Source organism: Lygodium microphyllum, chromosome 11 (genome assembly GCF_053477565.2).
Source record: "Lygodium microphyllum isolate KBCC chromosome 11, Lygodium_microphyllum_v1.1.10, whole genome shotgun sequence".
Lineage (NCBI taxonomy): Eukaryota > Viridiplantae > Streptophyta > Polypodiopsida > Schizaeales > Lygodiaceae > Lygodium > Lygodium microphyllum.
In genome coordinates, this window is record NC_141145.1 from 144,770,003 (window position 1) to 144,784,566 (window position 14,564).

At 40.8% G+C, this 14,564-nt stretch overlaps 1 protein-coding gene across 7 annotated transcripts in view; it reads right to left on the reverse strand.

Moving 5' to 3' along the window:
• Positions 1-3,620: 3,620 nt before the first annotated feature.
• Positions 3,621-14,564, reverse strand: part of TSL (Protein kinase superfamily protein) — a 96,037-nt gene continuing 85,093 nt past the window's right edge. For 2 of the 7 annotated variants that reach the window (XM_087688310.1, XM_087688309.1), the window contains 3 exons: positions 4,854-4,908; positions 4,561-4,722; positions 3,624-4,399 (listed from right to left, as the gene is read on the reverse strand). In XM_087688310.1, the coding sequence (XP_087544436.1) occupies positions 4,298-4,399; positions 4,561-4,722; positions 4,854-4,908 (319 nt within the window). In that variant the 3' untranslated portion in view covers positions 3,624-4,297. Of the gene's footprint in view, positions 4,400-4,560; positions 4,723-4,853; positions 4,909-14,564 lie in introns of all 7 variants that reach the window. The other 5 variants (XM_087688311.1, XM_087688304.1, XM_087688306.1 and 2 more) reach the window with 4 other exon arrangements.

Consider the following 14,564-nt stretch of genomic DNA (forward strand, 5'->3'; position numbering starts at 1 on the left):
CTTCCTTAAAGATAAGAAGCTTATGGAGTTCCTTGGGATGACTTCGAGATATACTTGGGAGCATAATATGGTTTCCCCTCATTTTAGATGGCAGAACTGCTTAGGCTATTATTGAGGCTTCTAAAAGACATGATATAGGGTGGTGGCTATGACCAAAAGGATCAGGAGTGCAGGATCATCTCACCAGCTTGTGAATTGCTACTATATGCCCTCAAACTCAACCCTACCGGTCATGTGTTGCAAGATCATCTTTGCATGAAGTAGGAGGAAGACTGTCAAAGCAGCCAAAGTATAGTTGAGAGGATTATGGGAGGTTATGGATGATGGCCCCACTATTTAGCGCCCAAAAGGTTAAACACAAAAGGGAGCTAATTGTCTCTATGGAAGATCAGCTCAGCAACATAGTCTCCGATAATCAAGGGATTGCCGCGGTCGCTGGAAGTGAACCCCCTAAGATGTCTAACTAACTATGAGATTAAAATCAGAGGCCTTTGACAATGCTTTCCTTCTCTTCTTAAATCCTGCCTAAAGCACCCACACCTCGAATTAAGATTTTGCTATATAAAACTTGTGCACCCGTGTGAGTTCAGGTTTGCGCATGGGCGTAAAGTACCTGCAGGACGCCATACTGAATTTGATTGTTTACATTGATCATGCCTTGTTCGAACATTCTAATGAGCATAGATCTTGATAAGGCATACATTAAGTCAGTTGGAAGTATAAATATCAATCATGCTTTAAGCCTTTGGGTTCGGACCTATTTTCATTAGGATGGTGTCTGTCGTTTTTACTAATGTCCCAACTGTTGTTATGGTCAATGGTCTCGTCTCTTCTTCCTTTCTCCTTAGATTGTTATGGTCAATGGACGCCTTTCCCGTAGATGGTCGATCTTATACGATTGCCTCTTGGCTCCCTTATATTTTATCCCGGGCCTTTAGAGGTGTGGATGACAAGAAAGGATGATTGCACCTCGTGAAGCAGGTATCACAGAGAAGACAGATAAATGTGTTGTTGATGGCACTCGTTTACTTTTGTCTAAGGATGATCAATTTGTGACGCAATTTCTTGTAGATGACAATGTGAGTATTGTCCAAACGGAGAAGAACTCTGTTGATAGTCTCCTGGCGCTATATGAGGATTTTGCTACCCTCTTTGCATCTAAAATCAGTACCTCAAATACTAAGTTGGTCCCACTATCTTATGGGGACACGCACTACTAGTTGCTAACCTATGGCTTGAGGCTCATCACAGTTGGTGATGTGTTTAGGTATTCGGGATGCTCAATGGTATTGGGATACCTCTTAAACAACAATTTTCTTGGTTCAATGGTAAGGTGGACATAAGGCTTACTAAATGGTCTAAGGTGCAATTGTCACTTATTGGAAAGCTAATTGTTGTTAAGACCATCTTGACATCTATGATTGTCTTTGTGGGGTCCATCCTCCCCTTCAACAAGACCTTTTTTTAGCATATTAAGACTTTCAAAAGCTTCATTTGGCATAAGGCTAACAAGAAAGCTATGAATCAACTCTCTTGATCCATGCTTACTAATAGCAATGAAGATGGAGGTTATGAGCCGGAAAATCTTCATGCGGAGTCAGCTACGCTACTTCTTAGCCTTCTTAGGATTTAGTTGAATCAACCATGGGCTTTTCTCCTCAAAAATTGGATGGAGTGTGTAGGTATAGTTGGTAGTACTTGGCCCACTATTAAATGGACTGATGTGTTGGTCTATTAAGATCCCCTAGTTGCAAGTTAGTGGTTTGATCAAGACGTGGAACTTGATTCTAAATGACTCTTAGTGACCTATCACTAAGATTTCAAGGAACAACTATCCCTTTTCTTTTAACATCTAGATCTCCCCACACATATATAATCTACCCTACCCCTCTATTGGTAAGTGCCCTAAGTCGTCAAAAGAAATTCCTCTAGAAGGTTTTAGAACTTGGCTGGATATCTATAATCTCAAAATAATTAGTGAAGCCTTCGATTGGGTGAAGCAACAATTTGAACTCATGGCAAAGAGCTAGAATGGCTTTTTTGGGTAAGCCATAAGTTCAACAATCCTTGGCCGACTTCATCTGCCCCAAGGATGTCGCATCCAACTAAATATTTAATCACTGAGAGTTGAAATAAATAGTGGCAATGTAAGAAGCCTAGGGACATTCAAGGTCCCTCCACACGAGTTGCTATGCAAACTTGGGCCTCTCGCAAGAGGAGGTTCCCACTAATAACTAGAGTCTCCACATGGAAGAGAAAATCACTAGAGCCTTGAAGGTCGCTCCCCTTTTTGTCTTTGGTGTAAAAGAGAAGAGGATTCTGTCTTCACTTGTTTTGGGCTTGCCCTAATGTCAAACTTGTATGGAGCAAACTCAAGATGGCTCAAAGAGGCCAATAAGTGATCAATCTCAAAATGGGGACTGCTCTTTGGGATTACTTTGATGTGGATGATGTCACTATGAAACCATGGAAATTGCTCGAAGTGATTGTCATCTGGCATATTTGTCATTGTAGGATTACGAATGTTTTTGGTTCTAGATTTAATTCAACCCCAATGGAGAGGATTGATATTTTGAAGTCTTAGTTGTTGGCAATTGTAGGGAAGTTGAGAATTGTCCATTGGGTATTCAAGCTTTTTGTTAAAAAACGACTCAGCCCTTAGGCTTACGCCTCGTTGCATTTTCTATAATGTTATAAGTTCTTTAGCTTACTTTTTGGAAATATATACTTACCTTGCTTTTTTTAATAAATTTGAAACAAGGGTATTAAAACCTTTGGCTAGATCTCTAGTATTCTCATCTAGTTGTACTCGTTCCATTTTGATAAATCCTTCCACATCACTAAAGACAAGGGTGCATGCATGAAAAACACACATTTGATTACCAAAGTAATCACTCAAACCATGTGCATTGCGTGGCATGCTGAGTCCATTGTCTTGATGATGGAGCACAAGGCAACCAAAGGAACTCATCAGCTAAAACACTCCATCGATGCTTCGATGGATACCAAAATTTTAAAATACATTGTAGACACTAATACATCCCTACAAGGAGGTATGCTTCTCATGGATTTCCATTTGCGTGCATCAAGTATGGGTATCAGCTAAGGATCTTGGGCAGCTAGTTGGACATGACTCAAAACTAGTCACAAAACTCAAGTTGCTCTTCGATGAGCTAGTAATTGGAAATACATAACAATAAAAATGGGACCAACATAAATGAGTGACACATAGATGGAACCTAGATGATAACACCTGTGTTTTGCCATTTCTATTGATAAACTTAAGTCATACAATCCACTCGTCGAAAACACAGCCTATACTTATTTCACACGAGCAAGCAAACAACACACGTGCCACTTACATCTTTAGCCACTAATACGCTTTAAGTAACATAACATCCCAGCAGATCAAGCTATTAGACAACGCTTGTACTAAGGCCTTACGAATTAATAGGTAATCGGGAATTCCAAATTTACGCAAGTTTGAAACTTCCAAGTTTGCAATCAAATTCAACATGACGCCATTTTCGCGTAGTCTCCAAACTATTTCGTGAGATGCTTGAGTTGGCATGTAAGAAATCGAGGGGCATGAGAAAACATATTGAGTTACTCGGTCTAGTACGTGAGGTTTAAGATTACAAGCAGCTAAACAAGCCAGTTTGATTAATAGGAATTCATGTTGTACGTTCTAAGTGTTAGTAAAGCAAACTGAAAGTCCTCTGGCAAGCTTGATGCAAGAGTAAATAACCCTCTGTCCACCTACCAGATCTCATAGAATTCTGGATTGCTTAGATGCTTCATTTTACTTTTCTATTGAAGGATTTAGCTTCAACTAGTCCTGTAGCAAGATTGATACAAGAGTAAAAACCAGCCAAATCTCCTGGCACACACACTTAGTTGTACTCATTTGATATTGATGAATCATCCCATATACAAATAGAAGGGCATACACGGGAAAAACTCGCATCACTCACTCATTCTGATTACCGGAGTAATCACTCAAACCATGCACATTGTTCTGCATGCCAAGAATTGACATAACAATGGAAGTGTAAAGGCCGACCAAGAATTTGTTAACGTAGCAGTCTAGTAAGGCCAAAGGTTGCAGTAACACTTGATGTATATCCTATGAACTCACATTGCAGATGTATTCTCCATCCCTCACATAAAGAGACCGATACTCGTCAGCCATTTCGGTGCTGTTTCTGAAGAAGCCCTTTGCTTACAACAGAAGGAAAATTGCCGAACAAGTCCACTTTATACACGCCAGTACACTGCTATAGACACACATCATTTCTCATGGTTTTCCTTTTGTGTACATCAAATATGGATCTTGTGCAGCTGTCAGGACATCTGGTCTATCCACCTGATTGTAAGTCAAGCATCTTCTAATGAACTCCTGAAGCAACAACATATCAGAAGCTTATAATTTTAATATAGTAAGAACAAAGAGCAACAAAAAAAAGGCCTTAAAAGAATGATGAAGGACCAGACTTCACGGATATTTCACGCATTTTCTGACAGCTATGGCTTTTCATGGAGTTGGGCATTAAAACGTACCTTTGCCTCAGTTGAGATGGATGGCTTTGATGGAAACTCAACTTTATGAGCCTTGATGATTGTATCTTCTCGCAGTATCCTCTCCTGTGTTTGTCCATGTCCAAAAGGTCGCCTCCCAAACAGCATTTGATAGAAGAGAACTCCAATCGACCATACGTCCACCTGGTTTAACAAGTATTTGGCAAGCAAAGATCTTTATAAGAGCCCACATATAGTGTTTACACCACACCCCTTGCCCACCAAAAAAGGGCTGGAGTGTGTATTGTTCAGTGAGACAGAGAGAGAGAGAACACCTTGGAAGATATAAAAGGGGTCCTATTAACCTCGAAGCATTCTGGCGGTAAATACCTGCAGTTATACAAGTCGCTGTAAATCCTCACAGAAGTGCATAGACTATTTGAAGTTGCAGATTGCCACAAAACATTAAAAAGATGTTCAATGATGACAATGCAGTACTTATTTCAATCATGCTCTACATCTCTGCATTGTGGCCTAATCTATGTACTTGCTTCAGTCAAATTGAACCTTGTCATGACTCAGATTGCCACCAAAAATATAAGAGGCTTGTGAGGTTGAAAATCCTTAACCTTTGTAGGAATAGTATCAAATTTGTTTAAGCTGTAATCTCCACCTTTGCATCATTCTCTTGCTTGTGTATTGCGTCACTTTGCCTGCTTGCTTCAGTCTAACAGTTCTATCATATGAACCTTGTCATATGCTGAGTCCCAACGGAGACAGCATTCTGTGCTCTGTCAGTACAACCTGCTGCTCTGCTCCCCTAGTACAGCCCCTCATCCTCCATTCTTGTGAATTCAAATGAATGATGGAACTCAGCTACCTTGCTGAACTCTGCCGAGATCTGCTGCAACCTTCAAGAAAGAACATCTGGCCACCATCTTGCAATGGTGACATGCAACTGCTCAACAGATGGGAGAGGAGAGCCCTTTTGGGAAGTGAATCTTGCCAACCTGCCTACTGTAGGTTCAACAGCAGCCATGAGGGAAGCCACATGGATAGATAAGTGACAAGCAGCCTGCAAGCAACTACATGCCTGCTAGTTCTTATTATGATGGACAAGCAGGGGAATGCATCGCAGAAGCAGAGGAAGTGTCAGACAAATCTTTTATGCTTAGAAAAAACTAATGAATGGAAATGTTTTTGATCTATTCACTCCATGCTTTTATTTCTGGAAGATAGATTCCCACAGTGCAATAATGTCTTGGATGTAAAAATTTCCCATCTTCATTTGGAGACTTTGATTCGAACATTTTTTCGACAAGTCTGAGATGTTTCGTTCTTGCATCTATTGAGATTTCATGTGACTGGGAGCAGCCAGTAGACAGGCAGCACTACTGGGCAGGAATTCCTACGTTGGCCAGGCTCTTAAACCAGCATGATTTGACCATGCAACATTACCCTGTACACACCTGCCACCTGCCCAGGTGGGTTCCCACAGCATAAGACAACCTGCTTATGGTAGGTTCCACCAGCAGCCAGGAGGGAAGCCACATGGATAGATGAGTGACAAGGAGGCAACCAAATGTGCCTGCAGGCAGCCAGTAGACAGGCAGCACTACTGGGCAGGAATGCCTACGTTGGCCAGGCTCTGTAGCGAACAGCAGTGGGACTGCCATGTCCAGCTCTTGTCTCTATGCTCTGGCAAACCTCGTACTTTTAAATCTATATGTACATTTTCAATGTGTCCATCTGTCACCTATCCATGTGGGTCACGATGGCACAACTCAAGGGCCTGAAGAATTAGCGTGGTTCCTCAAAAAAGACCCCGAGGCCAAGCTTGATTTCTCTAAATCTCATGTCAAAGACAAGGATTTGGAGAGAGATGGAAAAAGGCCTCACTTTCAGGGATGAGCTGGCACAAAGGACCTAGGAAAGAACTTGCACACACAAGGGTATTGACTTTTGGAGGAGTATTCAAGGCAGAGGACTTGACTAGTTGCCAGTTTCTTTATTAATAAAAGAGATCAGGTTCAAAACTCGCATGTGTTGACGAAGATGAGAATATGCTCCAAGTGTGTGCATCTCCATGCCATTCTTGCTTGGCTTTGACCTATGAAGGAGTCCACAACTGTGGCACATTGGGAAAGTTCAAATGTGCAAGGTCATGTCCAAAATTCATAACCCTCACAAACGTATCCCACATGAAAATACTTTTTCAATTAAGAGGCTTCTTATAGAAAATGATGGTAATCTTACAGATAACTGAGGGACAGCAACAGAAAAACGTGTAGATAAACCCTCAGATGTTGTGATAAGAAGGCACAGAGGTATCACAAAGGAGATTAAATCAATGCTGCTTTTTATGTGTCTACCACGCATCAAATTTGTGGGGACCCTTGATGGTTCAAGCTGCAGTATTTCTGTCAGAAGGCACGACATAGACAAGGTGGGCAAAGTTATATGGCCAAACTATAATTTCCTCCTGTTTGTGTCAAAAGGCACTAGATAGACAAGGTGGGCAAAGCTATATGACCAATCTATAATGTTCTCCTACTATTGAGATCCTTTGAGCCAATTCCACTATCAATTATGAGAACCCAATATCAAAACCTGGCCTTGCAGAGAAATGAGGTGGGTACCTTGTCACACATTGCCACAGCTAGAGTATATACGCTGATTATTTCCCAGTCCTGAACATTCTGAGAGACTCTGAAGCGTATAGAAAATTTTTGACAGCATATCCGCTCTCACATCATCAATTGCTGCCTTCTGCTATGTGTGCAGTCAGCCCTCAACTAGATTGAATGATTAATTGAGAGAGACAGCAGGCCTTTCATAGCAGAGAATGGAAGATCTGCCTCTGCATCATGTAGACTGACATTCACAGTAAATGTAAGACAATCTGAAACTAATTTGTTCTTTCACTTAAACCTCAATTTATGCTTCAAAAGAGAGAGGAGATAAAGTAACTCACACTAGACTCCAAACACTAGACGACAAAAAATCACAGTGACCTGGAATGGACAAGAAAGATTATGCCTATAAGAAGATATACAAAGTGAGGCCAGCCTACTGGAATGAAGTCACAGACAATCTACCTGAAATTTAGCCTCATGTTATACATCCCAAATTATGGGCTAATTTCATCAGCTGTTGGAAAGCCCCAAAACATTCTCTAGGTGAAACTCAACTCCAGAGCTTTTAGGACAACTAGCTTGTGTTTGTTGCTATCTCTGCATCCCCCTGCACCAGAGAACTGCTGCATTTGTTGTCCACACAATCATCCTCAGCCTCATGGCAACATCATAAATCCTGGAACTGCTTCGTTTAGCAATTTCTGCTGCCTTTGTCACTGCCTGGACTGTCTACATCAGCTATTGGTGTCAAATTTGGTGGTTTGTCTTTGGGTTCTGCAAGAGTACAACACACTCCAGGATCCCTCAGCCCACTCCCATAAGAGACAGTGGCTGTTGGACAGCTCTGCACTCCTTGAGCATCTCTTGTATCACATATCTTCGCATACTTGGTTTGTTCCTTGAGTCCATTCATTCTATCATTCATCATCTGTCTTATTTGACTTTATTTGTTAGTTTTATATGTGCACACTATGTTCTCTCTAGGAACCCTAGTGCATCCTCACATGGTATCAAAGCCTAGTGTTTTTATAATAGTGACATGAACTATTGTGATTGCTGGCCATTTTTTCCAAGAAAAGAAAATTCTGTTAATAATACCTTGGAGAAAGTACCTTTGAGGTAAAATACTAAGAACAAGGAACTTTGTAAAGAGTAATTAAGTACATCACAAATACAATGTTTGTTGAACAACCAATCTAGCAGGCTATAATGCCAGACCATCTAAGGGGCAGCATGGAAAAAGGTGCCGCAGTCCTAGACACTCCTCTTCTCTTAGAGCCGCTTTGCATTGTCTACCTTCTCCCATGATGTAATGTAGGAATTTTAAGGCTTGCTAGGGTTAGATTAGGGTTACCTATAAATAGGGGAGCATCCACTAAATTTGGGATCATGCTATTTTGGGAACAAGAAGTTTGGTTTGTTTCTTCCCTTGTAACCATTTTTCATTTCATAGATAATGACAGTTCTAGCTATGGTTTCTTGCCAATTTCTTGTCCATTTCTTGTCAATTTCATGTTCATAGGCTACAATTAGGCTAAATCAGTTGAGGTTAAGAATCCTTCATTACAATGGTATCAGAGCCTTGCTTTGATCCAAGGTAGGCTTTAATTCCATCATTTTCATGATTATGATCTTGCTGGGGAGGTCATTTTCATGGAAGATCTAGTTACAGGCATCATTTCTGTGTAACTGGACTTGAAGATACAGTTACATGGTTTGGTTTCTCCTTGACAGTGACTAGACTGGTTGTACTACTTCAAACTGTGGTTATTTTAGTGTTTCTTCACAGAGATATGGGGGTAAGATGGAGGTTCATAACTACTTTGACAGGTCGTCATCAAATTTTACCTCATTTTGAAAACATATGGATCAAAAGAGGATCAGACATGGCTGAAGGACACTTAAACCAAGGTTACTTTTGAGAGGGAAGGGTTTGCTTCTAGACTCAGTCTTTCTCTCTCCTCTTCTCAAGCTTTTCTGTGAGCTTCAATGGTGGATTTCCTTTCATATCTTCTTTCTTTTACATCAATGACATGAATACTTGTCAAAGTCTCATTCTACTTGACACATGGAGTATGGTCATAACCATTCTTGGAAGGATTGATGCAAGACGTGGTCATCAGGATCAGATCAAAATGCACTGTTCTGAAGCTCTATCTGATAAACATAGAAGGTAAGGCTAGGAGGAGGGAACAATGGTGTGGCTACCGGGATCTCCCCATGACTCACACAGCTTCGCCGCTTGTATCTTTGAGGCTCATCAAAGTAGCACACAATGGACCACACCATAGAGATAGGAGCTTGGATGCTTTTGGTGAGAACGGAGCTGGCCTGATGTTCAAGAGTTTCATGCGTGTGGTGTCGCGAGATGTAATCCGACTCAAGCTGCAAGTCTGAATTTAGCGGGACGTTCATGATCACACAATACACTGCTTCCTCAAAGGTCTCTGGAGCCACCTACAAGTCATGGAGCATCAACAACCAGTCGACAGGTCGACAGGCGTTTCCGGAGTCTCTATGTTCCTTTTCCCTTTCTTCTCCTTCTTCTTCTTCTTCTCTGCGTTCCTCATTATCTCTGGAGCTCAAACAGAACTATCACAGCAGACTGGCTAGTGTGAGAGATGAGATCGTGAGGAAGGGGCGGGCTGGCATTTGATGATGCAGATCTCGGAGCTAGATACTCTAGGGGAGCATGCAAGGACAATACGCTGATTATGCAGCTTTTGTGGGACAACCTTACCTTGTGGACTTCTGACATGCAGGACCAAGTGGACGAACCATAGACATGAGGGAAAGGTGCTTACGGGCGACAAGCTGATGCCTGTGAGACTACACGAGCACCATCTCGTGGGATTCATGTTGGCCTCAACGGAAGCACACAATATTCTTACTAAGTCCTCTCAATTCGTTTTCTTTGGTAGTCTTGTTTGCATTTTCTTTAGAAGTCTCGTTTGGTCTAGGGAGAAGCCTCATCAGCGTATCACGAAGGTGAGCATACTTCATGAAAGTAGTAGCACCAAAAGCAAGAGAGCAAACATCATCGGATGTTTGCACCTAGTCAAGCATCTATTAGTGCAATACCTTGTGGTATAGTGGATGACTGAATTTCAAGCAGTTCCCTTTCGGATGCTGAGAGTGAAGAAGGGAAAAACCAGAGAAAATCTTTTTTGCAGCTCCAGTTCTTAAAGCATGGACTGTTTCTATGGATGATCGAATCTCAAACAAGCTGTAAGTGAGGCCAGAGCTAGGGATGAGCAGGCCGTTGTGGAGAAGGCCAAAACATAGGCTCGGGAGAAGAAAAGGGCCAAGTATTATTGTCTTATTCTCCGTCAATGTGCAGTAAAAACCTCTGCCCTTGCAACCCCTAGCAAAGGCTCAGTTGAGTGAAAGGCTTTAGCCTCTTCGACCCCTTCTACCTTGACTCTTTCCTTTGGGACTTTCCTAGCAAAAACTTTCATGGCCTTGTTGGCCTCGGTGAATTGCCAGATGTTGCTACTGTGGTGAACATTCAAGTCGATTGGAAGGAGACATTGGAGGCTCATATTATCAAGACTAACTTGCTTGGCATGAAAAAGCAGAGCAGCGAACATGAGAACGAGACAGCATCAAAGATGAAGGCATTTTTGAAGTGAAAGCAACCGCTAGTGATACGCACCTGGGAGAAGAAGACTTGCAAAGAACAAGATTCACCAAAGTAGTAGGAGAAAGCACATATTCATTCCACTTTATAGAAGCTGTTTGAATAAGTACTTGAGGCAACTACAGTGTGGATTTATGCAGCAAATTTCATGAACAATGTGTTTTGCTCTGGGGTACTTCTGCTTGTGAGTTACTGTCGCGCCGGTTATGGGAATCATATATGACTTGGAATATGATTGGGGATCATGAAAATATGATCTATTGACCTGGTTTATGACTCAAATGACTTGGATCAGTAATGCGCATGTTTCTTGAAGCAAATGTTACATGGGTACTTGACAATGCAGTTGGAAGACAAGGTATCATCTTGGCTACAACATATTGGTCACTTGTATGCTTATGGAATGCTGAGCCATGTATATGACTTTGGATACTAGTATATGACAATGCAGTTGGAAGACAATGTATCATTTTGGCTACAACATATTGGTCACTTGTATGCTTATGGAATGCTGAGCCATGTATATGACTTTGGATACTAGTGCAAATGTATGTATCTTGGCACATGAATGAATGGGCAAAGGAGTAATGTAGTGGGGTTGACAGGACATAAATATTCATTGGCATTTTTATGGACAATGGGTATCATTAGCAGTGAATCTTGACTTGGTTTCATATTGCCTATCTCTTTGGTTTTCACATAAGCAAGAATAGCTTCAATCTTGGATATTGCAGGGGTTGTTCCACCTGTTTTAACATTCTACAGCTCCCTCCTACTCATTGAAGTGACTTGGTATTGGGTATTAGCTCAAGTTGGGTATGAAGTACCAAAAACAATTGCAAATAGGGCATAAACAGGGTGCAGTCCAAATAGGGACAGAACTGGAAAAATTGCTACAAAAATTAGTAGCATCATTCTAACGATAAACAGACAATTGGGATTGATACTAGACATCACAAGCTTGGATTGGAGCTAACAAATGCTTCATTTGGATACATATTTCTCAAGTTAGAGCCTATTTTGTTCCAATAGTTCACTAGTAGTTTACTATGGACAGACCTAGAGAATCATTTCCAGAATGGGGTGTAGGTACAAAATAATGCAAACCAGGATTCCTAATTGAAGGTAGACATCGTGGGCTTCGAGTGAAGCTATCAAACACCTCATTCCGATCAGAGTTTCTCAAGTTATGGTTAAAACAATGCAACTAGGTACTTGAGACAGGGTGTTGTCTATTGTGGACAGACATAACAAATCATTTCCAGAATGGGGTATTGGCATATTTTAATGTGAACCAAGATTTTTAACTAGTACTAGACATCGTGGGTTTCGAGCAGAGCCATCAAGCACCTCATTTGGATCAGTATTCTTCAAGATATGGCCAAAACAGTGCATAGGGATAATCACAACAGCATGGTTACAGTGAACAGTTTGGTCAGAGATGTAAGGGAAATGAAGTTGAAAGTTAAAGAGCTCGTATCCATCATTGATAGGAGCATTGCAGAAGTGTCAAATGTTCAACATGATGCTTATACATATGGTATATCTCATGAAAGAGAGAATGGCACTAATGCTTATGGATGTGTTTCCCATGATGCTCCAGTTCATGGATATAGTGACTATGGATCTTATGTTTTTTTTTTCTTCAAATGGGCAAAGTCTTAGAAGTTCTTTTGGGCAATATGGATGCCATACCTCATGCCAAGATGATCAAGGTGATCCTTATCCAAATGGTTTTGGTAAACAACAAGGTTGTTTTGTCTATGGCAGATTTGATCATGAGAGTAATCATACAAATGCTCATGGCCAGCAGCTTGATGCATTTGGGCAGCAGCAAGGATATTTTGGAGGGACGTATGCATATGAAGATCATGCTTCATCTTTGGAACCTACTCCAAAATACTTTGGACAGCATGCTGATGATCATTCCTATGGGGATGCCTATGTTTATGGGCTGCATTGCAGTGTTAAATGTAGTTGTCCTGAATGCTTCCAAGAGCAATCTTATAGGAATGAATATCACGTATCTTGTTTCCAACAACATCTAGTTGACGATGGGCAGTATGAACCATGTAATGCAGGAATTCATTATGGTCAGCCTATGGATACTAATGCAAGAATGTATACAATGCAAACCGAAGAGGTTAACATCATAGAGAAAAATGAAGAAGCTGATGAAGAAGACAACACTCAAGATGATGATGACAATGAAGAAGATATACAAGAGAATGATCAAATAGAAGACCAAGAGCAGGAATTTCAGAATGAAGATAGTGAAGAAGATGAAGATCAAAATGAAGAAGAGAGTTTAATCGATAATGAAGAACATGAGGATGCAAAGATATGTGATGATGGTTCACAAGGAGAGTTAGTTGCAGAAATGGATGAGAATGCATATCCATATGATGATGAGCTACCTTGGGATAATCATGTTGATGAGATACATAAACCCATCCTTGGTCATGATTCTTATGATTCCATGATTGATCTACATCAGCCCATAGTTGATCAAGGACTGCAACTACCTAATGGCGTTTCTTCGGATTCTCATGTATATGATTTTGAATATGGTGCCGATATGTCATATGATTTGAATGCATCATTTCCCTATGATCCAGGCATTCATGATGGCAATCATGAGTTCTTGGGTGGTTTCCCATTTGACCCGGGAGGTATAGATGATATGCATGATTCTTGGACAGGTACCCATGATTATGACTATTATTTTTGAGGGATTTCCTTTTGATCCCGGGGGTACTTGATATCTTTATTTGGAGTATTGCCTACAAGGTAGTAACTCATAAATGCGTGCTACAATTTTAATGATTTTCCTATGGTTACTACATATGGAAAAGTGCATTCCAAAGACAAGGTAGCTTACAGTCCAAAATTTCTGTCATAAAATAAATTAACTTATCTCAGTCAATTTGCAAGATTTATGATTGGGGAAGGTACTATATGATGTCTACTTCATTATGACATCTCATATGCTAAAAACCGACATGTACTTCAAAAGTTATGGCCATTCTCCTACAACAGCCCTGTTTGGACAGTTTTTAGTAGTTTACAGCCATCACCTTCATTGTAATTCTTTCTATATTCCCAAGCTTTGAGGACAAAGCTTTTTTTCGAGAAGGGATGGTTTGTAATGTAGGAATTTTAAGGCTTGCTAGGGTTAGATTAGGGTTACCTATAAATAGGGGAGCATCCACTAAATTTGGGATCATGCTATTTTGGGAACAAGAAGTTTGGTTTGTTTCTTCCCTTGTAACCATTTTTCATTTCATAGATAATGACAGTTCTAGCTATGGTTTCTTGCCAATTTCTTGTCCATTTCTTGTCAATTTCATGTTCATAGGCTACAATTAGGCTAAATCAGTTTAGGTTAAGAATCCTTCATTACACATGAAGAGTGTGGATGACCTCTGTCCACATCCTCCAAAGAGTCTCTGCTGCAGATATATTCTGAAGGTCTATAGGATGGCTGCACCTTGCAGTTGAAATGTACAAGGCCATAATACCAGCAATCAGCTCCCATCTATGGCAATATCTCTAGGTCCATTGTGCCTGCAAGTAATCTGAAGTAAGGGTCCTGCAATCACGAGGTACTTGCTCTGTCATACCCTTGATCATAGCTTTGGCTCCCTTGGGACCCACCTTGTCTTTACCTTTGAATCTCTTGCAATAGCTCCTAAATGCAAAGAGATAGTTCCTAAAATGCAAACCAATCTCCTAGTAAGGTAGAAACCTCTCTAACAAACCAATCTCCT